The sequence below is a fragment of the Monodelphis domestica genome, chromosome 2, assembly GCF_027887165.1.
Source record: "Monodelphis domestica isolate mMonDom1 chromosome 2, mMonDom1.pri, whole genome shotgun sequence".
Classification (NCBI taxonomy): domain Eukaryota; kingdom Metazoa; phylum Chordata; class Mammalia; order Didelphimorphia; family Didelphidae; genus Monodelphis; species Monodelphis domestica.
In genome coordinates this window covers 477,690,835-477,709,276 of record NC_077228.1, presented here as the reverse complement: position 1 = coordinate 477,709,276, position 18,442 = coordinate 477,690,835, and the positions used below count along the sequence as shown (strand labels likewise).

The 18,442-nt window shown below is 38.2% G+C and overlaps 1 protein-coding gene across 1 annotated transcript; it reads right to left on the bottom strand.

The window, feature by feature from the left end:
* Window positions 1-4,230: 4,230 nt before the first annotated feature.
* Window positions 4,231-14,384, bottom strand: PRPF38B (pre-mRNA processing factor 38B). Its single transcript, XM_001372340.4, has 6 exons — window positions 13,758-14,384; window positions 9,905-9,973; window positions 9,243-9,394; window positions 9,103-9,163; window positions 6,670-6,893; window positions 4,231-6,333 (listed from the first exon to the last, which is right to left on the bottom strand). The coding sequence occupies exons 1-6, from the start codon at window positions 14,046-14,048 to the stop codon at window positions 5,487-5,489; spliced, it is 1,644 nt and encodes a 547-aa protein (XP_001372377.1). The 5' UTR covers window positions 14,049-14,384; the 3' UTR covers window positions 4,231-5,486.
* Window positions 14,385-18,442: the final 4,058 nt, after the last annotated feature.

The window sequence follows — 18,442 nt, the reverse complement described above, 5'->3', positions numbered from 1 at the left end:
CAGTCCATTCATCTTCGATAATACCTCTACTTATTAGGAATTTCTCCCCTCATAAGCTTCAATTTCCCTATCCCTAGCTTACGACATGATGCAATCACAACTCCAGTCTCAGGACTTGAGCTTAGAACTTGGCTCTGCTACTTGTGAGATTTTAGGAAATCATTTTACCAGGCTCAATTATGAAATAGACTTTGATTAGTTGGTCTCCAAGGTTCCTTTCAGCACTAGATCTATGGTCCAGCAATTCTAATTATGCCCTCTGAAAATAAGCAGAACAAGTCCTTTTGTAAACTCTTCAAGGGCACTTGGTTTAGTTTTTTTTTTAATCTCTAGGACTCAGCAACAATAGATAATTAAATGATACCCCTTGACAGGAATTAGGTTCCCAATCCCTAGTTTACATACGGTCTTGAGACCTTGCATGAACTTGATGCTGGATGTTGTTTGTCCACCTAAAAGAGTGGTGCCCTGAACACAATTCTAATGTGGCCAAGTACAGCAGGACTACTACTTTCCTAGTCCCCTTGCCCTGTTGACTTAAGCTTTCAGTCCACCAAAAAACCTCAGCTTTTTCAAACACATTGCCTAGCAAAAAAACTCCCCGTATCTTGTACCCTTTTGAAACCGAAGTTCAAGACTTCAAATTCATTTTCATTGAATTTCCTAAGATTTAATTACTGCATCCCACCCAAGCCTTTATTAATGATTTGCAACACAGGGATAATGTCTGAAGCCATAGGAGTGGATGAGATCAAGACTAATGTATAAAAAGTGAGAATGACATAACTGGGGGAGGGGCGTGGCATTGACAAGGAGCCAAAGGAGGCATAGCTGTGGAGACAGAAATACAGTACAAATGCCACAGGAATTTAGAAAATGTATCAAAATAAAGCCACCAGCTAACAGTATCTAATAAATGGCATAAAGGCCTTTATAGAGAATTTTTATCAGTTTCTATAAAGTTGGCAGTTAAAATGAGATAGGCCAATAACTTAAGGGACTATAGGACCAGGGGAATGTTTTCATATAAGAGTGGTGTCCATAGGTTTAAGGTTGAACAGTAAAGAGGGACTCAATTTCAGGAATTAGAAATGAAAAAGGACCAGAAGAGTGAATTTTGAGCATAAATTACACAATACAAGTTTGACTTGAATTTTATAGACCTTGTAATCTACGTAAGTACTTTTTGAAAAACGGGATCTTAACATTAAAAGTGGGCAAAGTATTATTTCTATCATTGTAGCTCCAGGACTAGGGCAGTGCCCATTGTGAGCAGGCACTTAATGTTTTTGAAAGAGAAAGCCTACAGAAACGGTTTTTCTTTCCTACTGCTGGGCATGATGTGAATCAGCAAGTTCAAAATGGGATTTGGGAGATGCATTCCAGTTTGGAAGATAATCAGGAATAGGGAAGTTCACTGAGGTATGTAGGGTAGGGAAGCTGGATTCAAGGAGTTGATTTTCAAATCAGGAGACATTCAAACCCAAGTACAAAAATGTCTTTCAATTCAAAATAAAATGATCTTCTTTCATTAAATCTAGCAGGAGGAATTAATCTGCAAATTAACATGCTTGTCATATGCAATCATGTCAAAATGGTTATGTACATGTTCCATGCCAACTTATTAAAAAATGTCTACCACTGTACTTTCGAGGATAAGAAGAAAAATAATTGTTTATAATACTCAGGGAGTTTTTCAGGCAAAATAAATGTCTAGTAATTTACAGTTGCTCCACCTTATCTTTCATTTGCCTTTTAAGTCAATTCAGGACCATACTTTTCATTTTTACAGCTGCTAATTCAGTGATATTTAGAAATATTTCTAATCACAGCTGAAAAACCCTTTAACTTTAATGAGAAACAATGCAGAAAGCCCCCTAGAAGGACTAAACCACAAACTTAAATACGGCTAAAAAGGGCAACACTCAACACTTACTTTATGACAATATTTTGATACACTAACACAATTGCAGTTAACATTTTCCAAAAAGATGAAAACTCAAGTTGCAACAAGTTATTTGAGAATGTGAGATGGACTCTGTTTTAAGCCATACGAAATAAATCCCCTACATAAGAAAGGAGGGAAAAGGACTGAGAAATGAAACAATACTTTCACAACTACATCTTTCCCCAGTCTTTCTGGAAACTACTTTTAGAATATGAATCATAGCAACTACACAGTACTTAATAACTAGAATAGTTTAAATGTACAGGATAAAAATGGATCATTTCCTTCAAAGAACATTGAAGGTTCAATGCCTGGCACATAATTGGCGCCTAATAAATGTTTACTATGACTTTTAAAGTTACAATAAAGCAAATAGAAACACACAAAAACTAGTGAGAACAATTTTCTTGTCCTTCATCACCCTAAATTTAAGTTTCTTACATTTCATTATCTACTGAGACTTACAATGCTTAAACAAGTAAAATTATATTCAAAATAGCACCAAAATTTAGACATGCTAAATCCACCCCCCAGCCCCAACTTCAAGCCAATAATAGGCTTCTACTTGTTTGTCTTACACCCTAAAGACTTTGGATGTTTACCTACAAAGAAATGGGATTACTTAATGTCTACAATATTCTTATTGGGCCTAAGTCACACTTGATGCAAATAGTCCAAAATTTGTCAGGTGATTTACATATTCTAATACTGGAGTTTAAATTATTAAAATTAGAGGATTCTTTTCAGGCAGGTTGCTAAAATTATCTACTTCAGACTTTTAAATTCACTCATGATTTTTCTTTCATGACATCAAGATTAATCTTTACCATCCTGCTTTTAGATTTCTTGTTCTATCACCAACCTAATGGTATACTCTAGTACTTGGGGGGTGGGGGGGAGGATCTTTTGAAAAATGATCCCAGTCGAAGGAAATTGTAATGAAAACACCTCAATTTTTCTGAATGGTGGTATGAAGGCATGCTCCCAAAGTGCCTTTTGCCATCTACATTTTAAAAATTATTTGGAACTCCCTATACAACTTTCCCATTTTACTTTTTTTACATAGGAAAATACCAGAATCTTTATTCCAGACTCCAGTGAAAATACATAATTCTTTTATACCCAACCTGGATTGACAGATCCCTTAAATACTTAAGATAACCCCCCTTCATACCACTAATTTGAGCAGCTAATTGATTCCTCATTTTTCCCGAGGGATGGCTGGAATGACATTTTGGGTAGACATCCAAAATTCCTGAATCACTTCGATTCTTTACACTATATACATGCACATAATGCTAAAGCAGGAAGGAAAGGAGTCTAGATCTGGTCCAGCATCCTCAATCTGCTTTTTAAAGGAGGCTCAAAGAGACTGACTTGGCTTTATTCAGTCTCTACAAACCAGGTTTCCCAAGTGTGAGATCCAGTGCTCTTTCCATTATAGATACTATAGTGAAAAATAGCACTAGTTACATTAGAGCCATTGAAATGGAAACAGAAAAATTGCTTAATGTGACTTAAGTACAAAACACTATTATACACGCTTAACATTTATACAATTTAGACATTTGACTTTGAAGAAACTCTTTATGTCATTCATCCTTAAATATATCTATGACTGAAACTTATCACTATTTCCAAATGGGGAATGATATAGGATGTATGAGGTTGGATGGTGTCAATCTAAAGACTGAACAGTCACGTAGCTGATTCAAACTGTAGTTTTAGATTACACAACCTATTCATAAATGCTTTGACTCTCCTTTTACTTTCCCAGTAGACACTTTTCCAGATAATTAAATATATAGCATATCAAATTAAATCATCAAGAATTTTCATTTTTTTAATTTAATAATCAGTCACTTTACCATTCTGGCTTCTTAAAGCCAGAGGTAAACTTGGTTCTAAGCAAAAAGAGGAAAAAAAAGATAGCAAATATATATATATACACCATTAAAAATATGGAGGAAAGTATGGAGAAAGAAGCCAAGTCAAGGAGTAATGTGTTATACATCCCTCCTATTGCAATTCAATCCTCAGTAATTGCTTGATATTGGACTTGTAAAACAAGCTAAAAAAACTTAATACATAACATCAGCAAAGAACACGTCAAGCGTTTAGTCATAGGTTTGCTTTCCGCCTTATTCTTTTGCCACATTATCTAATTAGTGCAATGTTACCAAACTATAAGAAGGTTAAATACTTAAGTTTCACAATGATCCACCATAATTCTCATTTGAATGTTTGTAAAACAGATGGGGGAAAAGTCAACACCCAGAATAAAGGATTTAATCCAGTGTTTATTCCAGACTCATGATGGTTCTCCTCAATCAGTTTACATGTCATAAGAACAGCCTATCAAATAATTTGCTGACTGATGATTCCCTAATAATGCATTATAGCATTACTTTAATACTTCTCTCTTCTAGATGAAGTTCTCAAACTCAAACAGCAATTGTCAGTATTAATAAAAAACATGTTATGACTTTTAAAAAAAGACACTATCAAGGTATCTCATAATTTAAATACTTTTCCATTTATAAAAATGCTTTGGAAGCTTTGAGGCTTGAATCTTTTTCTTTACCAAGCTGTTCCTCCCTCATCTCATATAGGTTAGTGTAGGGTTGCTGCAAGAATGCTAGGCTGCTGGCATTGATTTTTTCCTTCAATATTAAATAAAAAAAATCTGAGACTGAATTAAAGAAAAAAATTGGTTACACAACATGAAAAGTTTCAAAATAATTAAAAAAAAAAAAAAGAAATTAAGAGTATAAAGTCCAGGCTTACTAAACACAATGTCCCTTTGAGGTACCATTCTAAAAGGGACTACTGAAAAAACTGCAGCCTTATTTAAAACCCTGCCATCAGAAATTGATAATCTCTTGAAAATTCACACTAAAGGTAGCATTGTTGGGAATCTAAATGTAATACATTTTTAAAAGTTTTCCAAGGTATGATACAACGAACAAGAAAGTTAATCCTAGCCTTCATGTACATTGTCTGCACATAAATATTTCTGTTATAATACACATTCAAGACCCATTCTGAAAGTCTTCAGTTCCTATAATGCAAAGCACAGCCATGCTAATTAACTTCAGTACAGAAACCATAATCCCACATCTACAAAACAAAAGTAGAATTAGTGGCAGTTTATTGCCTTATACAAATTTAACCAACATGGCAACCATGCCAAAAGAATTAAAACATTTTCCAGGACATATGTACAGACTGTACATTTCAGAAACAACCAAACAATAAAAATGCAAGAACAATCATTGCATCATGAATTAAACTCAACATATGGATGGAAACGTCAATGCAATAAATGGGATTACAAAGGCACTTCCCTACACAAAATGGGAAATGAAAATCTGCAGCCTATAAAGGGGAGGTTGAAGAGTGCGGAACTACTGCACAATCTCAACTTTAAGGAAGAAAAATAAGCAGGATTTAATCAAACATTTATAGGATTCAATGTGATCCACTTTTACAAAATAAACAAAAAAAAAGAAGAAAAGAAAAGAAAAAACCAAAAACTTCACACAGTCTCATCTTTGTTTTTATGCTGCTTTTCTTGGCTTTCGCGCTCTGTACTCTGGCTTCTCCGACGATCCTGTTTGTCAGACTGGTCCTTGCCATCACTGTGCTCTCGTTTGTGAGATCGTTCTTTGCTTCTGCTACGTTTTCGGGATTTTTCTTTGCTGGGGCTGTGTTCCCGTTTTCTTGACTTTTCAACACTGCCAGTTCTTCCTCGACTGCCACTCCTGCTTCGTTTGTTTGATTTTTCTTTACTCTCGTTTTTATGTTTACTTGTCTTCTCTTTGCTCCGGCTTCGACTGCGCTTTCCTGCATTTCTACTTCGGCTTCTACTTCGATGTTTTCTCTCCCTGCTTCTACTCCTACTGTGTTTTTTCTCTTTTTTTGAATCTTTTTTCTCGTCCCTGTGCTTCTTTTCATCTTTATCCTCTTTATGCTTCTTCTCTTCCACTTCACTCCTACTTCTCCGCTCCCTTGATCTTTCCCTCTCTTTCTCTCTTTCGGTGCCTCTTTCTTTATCGTAATCACGGTCTCTTCTCCGGCCTCTCTCATTCTCTTTCTCCCGTTCACGATCTCTGTCCCTCCTATCTCCCTTTCTATCACGACTCCTACTTCGACTTCTGTGTCTCTCCCTGCTTCTGCTCCGCCTGCGCTCTAAACCACGATCAATGCTTCGGGATCTTCGCCTTTCCTTTTCTCTCTCCTTGGCCTCACGTTCTAGTCGCTGTCGTTCCTTCTCTCTTTCTAATTCTCTGTCAAAACTAGAAGAACCATGGCCTTCTCGATGATGACTCCTACTTCTGGATCTTCTTGGTGACCGCCTTGGGCTCAACGACCTTCTTGGTGACCTAACAGTTCCAAAAGAGATAATATAAACTATTACAAACACTTGAAACACTTACCATAGAGCTCCTTTAATTATTAAGCTCTTTTAGTGCACTTAAAATTTCTCAATTTAAACATGTTTTAGAAAAAAGTTGCATAAAGCAAAGGACTTGCTTATTCATATTCAAAGTCACATCTACTAGAAAATTATTTGTAGAAAAAAGTGCTAAAGGGTTCTAATTGTAGAAGTCAACCATGAGGAACAGACATACTTTCATGTATGTATGCTTTACAGGGAAATCTAACTTTGTATCAACACAAAGAATAGGACAAATATAAATTCTGAAATTAACTTATACCTTGAACGTCTACGTTCAGTGTGTCGGTCTATTTCTTCAATTCCTTCCTTCCCATCTTTCTTGATTTTCCTAGGTCTTGTTTTAATTTGTTGATCAATATTTTTCTGAACTGGAACAGGGATTCTTGGAAATAAGGTGGAAAACCACTCTAATTTGGTAAGAAAAGAACGAAGCATTTCTCCGATGGTCATTACGCAGCCTCCACCAGCTTTCACATCCAGGTCCTACAAAAACACAAAGAAAGACACCCTAATGGTCAAAACCAGGTATTTTTTACCATATAAATGAGCACTACAAAATTTATTACCATTTTTGAAATTTCAAGTATTGTTTTTTTAAAGTCTAAGAGAAATTCCAATGTGTGTACCTTTCTAACTTGATAATCAAAGATACAGATAAGACACTAAGGCTTAGTGTGTGCATGCAGGTAAACACAAACCCTGCAGCCTTTTGATAGTATAAGGGGCCTGATCTCAGTGAACAGGAAAATGCAAGTCTTTTATTACTCGGTCATGTGGAACAATCTTGCTTTAAAATTAAAGCCCACATAATTCAAGTATATATTCCTTTAAGTAATTTTGTGGACATATGATTGCACAATCAAACCTAGCATTGTGGCCTAGCTACAAATGGACTGCTTCAGATAATTCTTGTCTAAATGGATCATAAAAAGTTCTAATATAAAATGAAATCCTAACAAAATTGGAAGCAATAGCAAACCAACTGCCATGAAGCAGTGAGGTTTCTAATTTAGAGTTATGTAAAAAATAAATAAATGAACAAATAATTGGAAACGCATAATCCATGATGACCATTGTCTCTGAAAAGGGTCATTACCGCATGAAGGCCTTCTTGCTATGCCCTCTCACAGCTCAGGACATGTTAGTCAGCTATTGTCAGTCCCAAACCTATAGTGCAAGCACACAAGGAAAGTGAGATTTGTTATCTAAACAGGAAAACAAGATCTAAAGGTAAAACTGCTTGCACTCACACACATTTAAGTGTTCAGATATACAGTATTTCCAAATAAAATCGCTGCAGATATCTAAAGAAGAAAACAATAAGTTAGCTTAAACAGAGCACCTCAGACATGTGTATACAATAAAAACAGATTTAAGAGAAGCATTCAGAAACAAAACAAACAGGTAGAGGTTACAGATGATCAAAGTTACAGGGTCATGTCTTTTAAGGGGAAAAGTGGAAAGATTTTCCATCTGAAATATTCATCAAAAGAGAAACTAAGTTTTATATAGGTTGTGATTATGCCTCAATATTAAAATGTTCCTTCTTTTGGCAGCTTAAAACAAAACATGGAAATTAAAAAATGACAAATGAAATCTATTGATGGGCATTATTCACATGATGAAAAGCAAAAATGTAAAAGTTCTCACTAAAGCAATAATTTTGGCAAGTCTGACAGTTGCCTAGGTATATGAATTTAGGATAATTCATAAAATGATAGATGGAAGTATAAAGATTTTAGTGAAATACATTTTTTCAAGTCAGAAAAAGGAAATTGCAAAAAGATTTTTCCAATTTAGTTTGTTCATAAACATTACAGAAAAAAAAAAGCACAAGTAGGAAGCTGCCTTATAGGAATGTCAAAATGTCAGGCAGTAGAATCAAAGGGAACAGAGCTCTTCCTTCAATAATTATTTACTAAATATTCAAGTCTTCCAGAGCTCACCATTTGCTAGGTAAACAAAACAAAACAAAACAAAAACCAAAAAACCCACAAAGAAAACCAATCATATAAGTTATTAAGCTCTAAAACAGTCAGGGTTTTGGGGGTAAATAAGTAACTTCAAGGTACATTTAACCCAATATAAAATAGAATGCTAAATTTCGGATATAAAAAAATTATGAAGGCTTGTTCAATAGAATCATTAATTTTTTAAAAACTGATTTTATGATCATAAGCATACATTTATTGGAAGAAACAAAATTAGGGACTAAGTGAAACTTAAAAGTTTATTGAAAGCGACAATCAGAAACTCTAAAGACTGTCTTTCTACCATCATGGATTATCTTAAAAACAATAAATTATTTCTTAATCATAAATTTATGCTTTTCTAAAACATAAGGGCCATTAAAAGGGAAAAATTACTTAGAAACTTAACAAGGGCCAACAAAAGTTTAAAGATTGAAGTTCAAACATTTTAACCATATTTTTCTCTTGTGCTCTGAGATGACAATATTTATGTTATGTAAAGTAAATTAAAAAATAACATCAAAACTACTTATAAAAATTTAACCTAAGATTTAAAAACAAACTCTATCATGTTTTAAGAAAAAGAATATAATTTCAATATAATTCATTACAATAAATTTAAATTGAAGGAAGCCTATAACACAAAACTCCAAGAATTTATTTTAAAGAGAAAAAACCCATAGAAATCAGAAGAAAACAAAGTATTACCCTTGCTGACATACCTCTTCATCATCAAGAAAGGATTCAAACCAATCCCAGAGATCTGTTGGGGGCTGTGTGTACCTGGAATTGCAAAAGACTATAAATGTATGATATTTAACAGTGATGCACTGACTAGCAAATAGAAGGTATGAGTACTTACCTTATATACATAAATCCAAGGGCCCTAATATATGGAGAATCTGTATGTGTTATGAGACCCATCACTTGCTTGCGAGTGAGTTTCAAAGTAAACAACTTGTATAACAGGCAAAATGCTGTAGAAACAATTCCTCCTGTTCCAACACCTCGAACCTTGGAAGGGAGGGGAGGAGGGAGATAAGAGAATGAGCATCAGTAGTTAACATCAAAAAGTTGACCTGAGATCTTGGCTAGATTTCAGGAGTTTTAGGAATTTAGGAGGAAAAAATTTATATCTTTGTTTTATTACTTTCTAAATTTGGAATTTCTTTCATTGATGAATGTGGACAATAAATTCTCTTACTCTGAGAAGGGTCCATATGTTTTACCAGACTGCCAAAGGGGTCAATGAGACAAAAAAGGTGAAGAGTCCCTGGTCTAGATAATAATGGCAAGTATCAATATTAGCAGAAAAAAAATCCAAGAGGGAGGAAGAGTAATACTATAATTTTCTGACCCTACTGGTTATCTGAATTCATCTTTTTTCAATTCTAAGATTTGCTACCTAAATGTGTCAACTGTTTGTCTAAATGATATAAAAGTCTATATTATACTTGTAATACATAAACTTAAAATCTGTCACCAGACACAGAAAAACTTAAGAATGCACGTACTTCTACTTACCCCTCCGCACATCCCTGTCTGGCCTGCTGTTTTTCTGCTTCCTTTTTCCCACGGCTCAACATGTGTGACCTGGAAATACCAAGAAGGTTAACTACCACAACATTTATTCTTTAAGCTTAAATGTCTGATAAAAGAAAACCAAAACTATTAACATAGAAGCTCTTCCAAATGTCTTTGGAAACCATATCTACATTAGGGCAAAATTTTTTTTCTCTCATAGCTATGGATACCATACCATATCTGAAAAAAGTTTGATTTTTAAAAGAATACCAAAACAACTCTCTTAAATAAAATTCAGACTTTACAAAAATAGCTTAAAATTGTTACAACAATTTTGTTAACACTAACATGCCATATATGGGGCAAGAATGTTTAATGTAGGGTAGCAGTAAAAGCATAAAATGCTTCATTTTTATGCCTGTAGAGATTAATATCTCTAGCCTGGAAGAAGGATGATTGATATAACCAAAATTTTGTGGTTGATAACGATTTCTGTTCTTAAAACTACTAAGTCGAAATCACCACGTATATGACCATACAACATTCTCCCCAAGACTGATTTCAAGTAAGTTATTATTTCAGAGTCACAAAGACCCCTCAAAGTAACGACAGTTAAATTAAATTAGCTCTCATTGGAACAAAAGTACACATGAAAAAAACCAACCAACCAACTCCCTCCCTATCCCCCCCTGGCCCCCCAAAAAACCTGTATTCAATGTCAGGCTGTTACCAACCACACTATAAAATCACAAAAATGTGTGAAAATTTACATTCCAGTTCCAGATAAAGGCCATTAATTTCTTTCACAATTCACCTTGTACAGAGCTGAATATAATCTATAATCAAGTGTTAGTTTTCAGTGTTTACCTACACTAATTTTTTCTTTTCAAAAAGATCTCATTTTAGGAATGCAATGTAGAATTGTACTGTTATGGGTATATCTGCTTCAAAGCAAATCTTTTACTTAAAAATGAAACCCTGGTTTTACTACAAAGCACAAAGACATGTCATTTTAAACTATCAACAAGAAGAGAGTATTAATGTATATAAAAATATAAGCAAATTTTAGAAAAAACATATACTTTGGGCTTTGTATGAAGTAAAGGCTAGTAGGTTTAATTAACAGGATCATCAATAAAAGACTGGTAAGGGACCTCCCCCCTCTGTTAGAAGTCACCTAGTCATTTCACCAATACAGAAATTGAGGTTCAAAGAATTTAAGTAATTCACCCAAGGTCATACAGGTAGGTCATATAGGTAGTAACGGAGGCAGGGTTTGAAGTGAGATCTTCTGAATCCAAATCTATCACTCTTTACATCACACTGCTTTCTAAGCTTCACTAAATATATTCTATGACAATTTAGTCTAGGTTTGATTAAAAAAAAATTTAATTCCACATCATAAAGTAATGGGACTCATTTTTGGTCACACTATTACTCTTAACAATGTCATAGCACTTTTACTACTGCAGATAACCTGTAAATGTATCTTCTCTACCAAGAATGGAAAGAGAGAATGTTAGCTTTAATATAGCCACCAAGACATTTCTTAGGTAGGTTAAGAAGTATTTTTCTCACATTGTACTTCAAAGGCTGCTGCTGTTTTTTTTTTTTAAACATATTAAAGTCAATCCTAAGTACTATGTTTTTACCCATCATTACCGTTTAAAATATTTTTTTTCAGTGACTTTGTCTTAAAGAACCTATATCTGTAGTTGATCAATATAAACCTATCACCAATATTTATTGTCATAAGGCACTTAGAACTACTTTTATAGAACTTCTGAACTGGAAGGGTCCTGGGGGGTGTGGGTTGGGAGTAGGAAGAGGTGGATTGATGATCTCTTCTTCATAGACAAGAAAACAGGTCAAGAAAGGTTAGGTGACTTGCTCAAGGTCACAAAGCTAGTTGGTGGTAGAGGGATCACCAACATTCAGCTTTATGTCAAATCCAGTGATCTTTCTATTACAACATTCCGCTCACTTTTTCATTTCCCTTTTCCAATGTGCAAATATTTTATCCTGTCCAAAGAATGTTGAGATTCAGTTAAATACTGATCAGTTTGGTAAGCATGTCCAGTGTAAGTTCTATTACACCTTGAAGTCTGTTTCAGAGATCATTTTATTAGGATCTTTGATAGCTATACACACTTTCAATTTTATAAATGAATTTTCAAATCAAGAGTGAATCTTTGGGATTTACTACTAAAACATACAGCCTGTATCTATCCATCTCATCCTTCACCCTTTATATAAATCATGCCTATTATTATTAGCACATACATGTGCAAAAATTCTTTAGCAAAATGAGGATACAAAGTAATGCCATGACCCAATTTTCAATTTAAAAAATTACAATGGTGTCATAAATGAAGAAAAAAATCATACATGTATTTCCCAAACTATTCCAGTAATAACCATATTGGAAAAGCTGCCTACCCTGTAAATGTTTTTTTAAGTACTGGCTTATAAAACTGTAATTAAATTCATAACAGACTAGTAAAGATTATTCTCAAAGAGAACAAAATCACCCCTGCAAACAAACTCATCTCCCTAAAGCTGGACATGTGTCCCTCAACACATTAATCTCTGAAAAAGTCAAATAACTATTGCCTTTGCAGCACTTACCAAGTGAAAAAACTAATAAAATTAAAATCTTTATTAAATCATCTCCAAGACCAATAGAAATGTCCTGCTAATCACACATTTCTAGTAGATTATGGTCTAAAAATGACTTTATATGTCACTTAAGTAAAATATACTAACAGTCTTAAAAATATTTTAGAAGTCTGCTTTTTTTTTTAAATATGCTATAGCATCAGGAAGCCTGGAAGTTATTTTCTAGATGGCATATGGTATATATCTAGCCTTAAAAAAAAAGAGGCACAGCTATGGGTAAGTAGGCCTAACTCTCGAGGGCAAGAAGAACCCAAATCAGTGGTCACGCAAACCAATCTAATTATTTGTTCATTTAGCCGGGGAAATGCATTTAAGGCGATTGAGGATGATTAATAGTGCATACCTCTACCTGCGACCCTGGGCTGCTCCGAGCCTCGCTGCAAGACTGAGTCAATCCTGCTAACGAAACAAGAACTGAGACAAGAGTGCAGTGAGGAGGCGCCAGGTTATCGCCCCAGCACAGCCAAGCCAGCACCGACCCTGCCGCTGAAGCCCAGGGCCCAGCGGATCCCTTACTACCTCCTCAACTACACGCAGGGGGTGCTTCACGTGCCCCCTGCGATTTCGGCTCCTCCAGGGTACATTTTCAGGCCTCCTGCCCTGCCCTTACCCCCCACCCCTCGACTCTGACTAGTCCCCACGTCCAGGTTAGCTACGAGGCTCCGGGAGAACCCGAGGTGGGGGCCCAAACGGGGGTCGGTACGCCCACGGGCCCGGGGTGAGCAAGATCAGAGCCGAGTCGGCGCGCCGCGGCTCCGCGTCAAAAGGAATAATTGAGAGCAGTTAAGTGGAGGATCGAGTTACTCCCCCCACCCCCTCCCTCCTCCTCCTCCACCCCCGGCGGGGATCAGCGTTACCCGGATACCGGGTCCGGGGGCAGGCTGGGGGTTGGGGGAGGAGGCAGGCGGAGGAAGGTAGTCCAGGCCCCAAAGCCTGAATCGAGGAGAGGATGAGCGGGCGAGCAGCCTCTGCCCGACCCCGCCCCGGCGGCGGCCGCAGCCACGAGAGCCGCCGGCCGGCGGGGCGGGAGGGGAGGGAAGTGGGGCAGCCGCCCGGGCCGCGGCCAAGCCCAGCCTGGCCGGGTCCCGCACTCTCCTCCCCCAGTCCGGCCCGGCGCCCGGGCGGCGCTGACCTCCGGGCCTCGGCCCCCGGCCCGGGCCTCGGAGCCCCGTACCTTGAAGTAGATCTCGTCCACCACCTCGTGGTAGGTCTTGAGCTCGTAGAGCTGCACCTTAAAGTAGGGCGACGACAGGATGTTGGTCAGGATCATGGGGTTCAGGTTCATGGTCTTCTCGTTGCCCCACAGCGGCAGCACGTTGCCCTGCTTGCCCGAGGCGGCGGGCTTGATGGTGCCGCCGCCGCCGCCGCACTGCTGCTGTTGCTGCTGGGCCGCGGCCGCGGCCGCCTGGTGCTGCGGCGGCGGCTGCGAGTTGCTGCCTGTCAGCGCCGGGCTGTTGTTCGCCATGTTGCAGCGGAAGGTGGGGGGGAGGGCAGGAAGGAGCAGCAGGAAGGGAGGGGGAGGAGGGAGTGGGGGCGCGGCGAAGCTCGGCCGCTCGCTCTCGCTCCTCGGCACAACGGTCCGGGACCCTACTCCATGGAACGCCGGCGGCAGGAGCGGGGGGCCCCCTCGCTGTTCCGCCCCGGCCAAGGCGGGGTAAGGGGGGACTGGGGGAGGGAACCCCACGCAGAAGCTGGGAACTGGGACGCGGGCCAGAGCAACTCCCGGAACAAGGCAAGCAGGCGACCGGGGAGCACGATCTCTTCCGCCAACTGCCCCTGGGAACAAGATGGCAGCCCTAGCGGAAGTGACGTAGCCACGTACCGGCGTTCCAAGTCAACTTCGGGACCAATCAAAGGCCTCTAGGGGGGTGGGAGAAAGGTTCGCCTGGTGAGACTCCCCCTCCCGAGCTTCTCTTGGAACTGTTGGGATCTTCAGTATTTGCTGGGGGCTCGGGTTGTTTCCCACTGCTAGAAGATCGCCCCTGTGTCTGATGTTTTTGAGGGGTGAGAGCCTTCTGAATGTCGAGAAATGTCCCCTCTAGTCCTGGACCCAGAACTAGATTTTTCCCCGAGCGGAGGAGATAATTAGGGTCGGTCTTACAGCCTGGGAGAGGGAAGACTCGAGATGCAGGCCCCACAGGGAGTAAGTACCCGAACTCGGGTCCTTGGGCCCTTCCAGCTGGTCGAGGCCTCGGCCACGGCCACTTCTCGAGTTTTTTCACCTCTTCCGTGAAGAGAGGCCTTGCCTCAATGTGGAAAAAGTAATTAGGTTGTTTTTTTTACTCCACTTTTTTTTGGGGGGGGAGGCCAGGAAGGAGGACGGAGGGCAATTGATGAGTCCCCAAAGCCTTCTAGAAAGGAATTCATGTGCACCGTACACCACCCTAGTTTCTGCCTACTCCACTATTTGAAAATCAAATTAGTTAAACCCAAATGACTGATAAGTGAATAACTTTTAAAGAAAAAGGTGCCAAAGCTGATAAAAAAATGTTGCAAAGTCGAATTCCTTAGGTTATCTGCTTTATGGAAATCAACAAAATGGTTTGTAATTTGCACAAATATTTACATGTAGCTGATAGTACTAAGGGACCCCAGTTAAAAATAGTTTGCTCTCTGAAAGCAGCTTAAAACTTCTTCCCTGAAGTCCTTTCTACCCTGTGCAAGTTCTTCTTTGCATAAAGGAGGAAAGGGAAACATTAAGACAGCCCCTGAAAAGAATATCTTAAAGTGCTAATTAGCAAAGTCCAAAGTAACCAAATTTTACTTAAAAATCTCTAGTATTATTTGAACTCTTCCCCCCGCAGTCAAGTTGATCTTTCTAAAGGGTAAGTCTGACCACCTCACCTTTCACCTACCCCTTTCAATAATACTTGCAGAATCAAGTATATAATCCAGTTGGTATGAGAATCTTTTTACAACCAGACTCCCTTCTACCTTTCCATTCTTAAATTTTGCTTCCCCTCCACCCATGTTCTAGTGACATTAGCCTCTTTGCTAATGATATTTATCAGACAAGATATTTCATTCCCTGTCTTTTAAAAAAAATTTATTTAGAATATTTTTCCATGCTTACATGATTCATAACCCCCCTTTCCTCCCCTCTCCCAGAGCTGACAAGCAGTTCCATTGGGTTATACATGTATTGTTCAAAAACTATTTTCATGTTATTCATATTTGCAGTAGAGTGATCTTTTAACATCAAAACCCTAATCATATCCCTATCAAACAACGTGATCAATCATATGTATTCTGAGTCTCTGTACCGAGTTCCTGACTGTCTTTTCATTGGTTGTCCACTTTTCCAGGGATGCCCTCTCTCATCCCATCTGTTTTTTGATGTCCTTCAAGTCTCAGCTAAAATCCCAGCTTCTTCCTTTTTTTTAAAAGTTTATGCAGCTACTTAAAAAATTTTTTTTCTTTTCTTTTTTATTTAGAATATTTTTCCATGTTTACATGATTCATGATCCCCACCTTCTCCTTCCTCCTCCTAAAGCCAACAAGCAGTTCCACTGAGTTATACATGTATCATTGTTCAAAATCCATTTCTGTGTTATTCGTATCTGCAGCAGAGCGATCCTTTAATATCAAAACCCTAATCATATCCCCATCACATTACATGATAGATCACATTTTTCTAATGCATTCGTGTATCCACAGTTCTTTTTCTGGATGTGGACAACAATCTTTCTCACAAGTTCCTCTGAATTGTTCTGGGTCATTGCATTGCTGCTAGTAGAAAAGTCTATTATATTCAATTGTGTCATAATGTATCAGTCTCTGTGTACAGTGTTCTCTTGGTTCTGCTCGTTTCACTCTGCATCAATTCCTGGAGGTCATTCCAGTTCACATGGAATTCTTCCAGTTCTTTATTCCTTTCAGCACAATAATATTCCATCACCAGCCTATACCACAATTTATTGAGCCTTTCCCCAATTAATGTACACCCCCTAATTTTCCAATTATTTGCTACCACAAAGAGCGTGGCTATAAATACTTTTGTACAAGTTTTTTTTTTTCCTTATCTCTGGGCTACAAACCACCCCCCAGCAGTGATATGGCTGGGTCAAAGGGTAGGTATCCCTTTAAAGGCCTTTGCACATAGTTCCAAATTGCCCTCCAGAATGGTTGGACCAATTTACAACTTCAGGAGCAGTATATTAGCATCCCAATTTTGCCACATCCCCTCCAACATTTATAACTTTCCTTTGCTGCCATATTGGCTAGTCTGATAGGGAGTAAGGTGGTACCTCAGAATTGTTTTAATTTGCATATCTCTAAGGAGGGTAAAATCCCAGCTTCTTAAAGAAGCCTTTTCTCATAATTCTTAATACTAGTCCCTTCCCCCAGGGATTATTTCCAATTTATTCCATATATTATTTTGTTTATACATAGTTGTTTCTATGTTGTTTCTCCCATTAGACTGTGATCTCCTGGAGGGCAGGGATGGGATTTTTTTTTCTTTTGCCTTTGCAACCTTAATACTTGAACCATTTTTGGCACATAGGCAATTAATGCATATTTATTGTCATGATTTGACTTTGAAATACATAAAACTGGGGGCTGGCAGGTAGGATAGAGAGCCAGGCCTATAGTTGGAAGGACCTGGATTCAAATCTGTCCTCAGACACTTTCCAGCTGTGTGACCTGGGCAAGTTGCTTAGCCCTTACCACTCTTTTGCCTTGGAACTGGTAATTTAATATCAATTCAAAGGGAGACCTTGGGAAGGGGATGGGGGGTTGAGAGAGAGAGAGAAATACACCGAACTAGACCATGACCTTTGTAAAGTAAAACTTACATAGGGAATATGTACAAGCTAAATCTTTGCTGGTAATCTCACACTGGGGACTAATGGACCCTAGAATCTTCAATCAATAAACCTTATTTATGTAAGGGTGGGGTTTAAACCTCATTTTAGTTCTGAAATCTTAACTAGATGAAGGCAAGTCTTAATCAGACAATTAATTAAAAGACCCTAGACTAAATATGAAAAGTTTTTGAAAGCCTCAGGATAAAGTAAAGTGATGTTAGACAGTCCTAATAATCAGAGAAAACTTAGATATGCCAAGGGATAATAAATTATCAAGTAAGTGGAAAAGGGATTAAATTATAGAATTGGAATCAATAGTTTTCTAGTATATCCCTTTTGAAATGCCTTAGAAGAAAGGACAGTCTTAAGGCCTAGTCATTCCCCCATCCCCAAGAAGGGCATTCTAGCTTAGAAGGACTTAGAGAACTGTGGACTTTCTGTGATTGTACAGAACAGCATCTCCTGATCAGCTGGCAGCAATATCTGTGGCAGGAGCTATGAACACATAAAAGGTAGATCCTCCATGCTTAAGGGGAACTTCCTGAACAGTAGATAGGGAAGAGAAAAGGACTTTTAAGCAACAAGGAGTCAATGAGTTACTCTTTTGCTCTATATGCTATCTAAACTTGAATCCACTTTTCCCTATACTCTCCCTTTGAGAGAGTATGCTATAGTCATAAGTTATACCACCTATGCTGTTGTACCATTTTAATAATTGCTGTTGTTTTTCAGTCATTTCAGTTGTGTCTGACTCTTTGTGAGCCTATTTGTGGTTTTCCTGGCAAAGATACTGAAGCGGCTTGCTATTTCCATCTCCCAACTCATTCTACAGATAAGAAACAGAAGCAAATAGGGTTAAATGACTTGTCCAGGGTCATATCACAAGTCAGTGTCTGAATCCAGATTTGAATTCAGGTCTTCTTGACTGCAGGCCTGGCACTTTATCCATTGTGCCACCTAATTGCATACTAAACACAGGAAGAATAGTAATAGAGATAACCAGTAATTAATACTACCTAAAATACAAGAAAAGATCCAGAAATAAAATACA

Coding starts and splice junctions, on each gene's coding strand:
- PRPF38B (XM_001372340.4), bottom strand. CDS start 14,048: ATGGCGAACAACAGCCCGGCGCTGACAGGCAGCAACTCGCAGCCGCCG. Junction 9,974..13,757: donor TGGACGAGATCTACTTCAAG/GTACGGGGCTCC, acceptor TGGTATTTCCAG/GTCACACATGTTGAGCCGTG. Junction 9,164..9,242: donor CTTGGATTTATGTATATAAG/GTAAGTACTCAT, acceptor TTGCAATTCCAG/GTACACACAGCCCCCAACAG.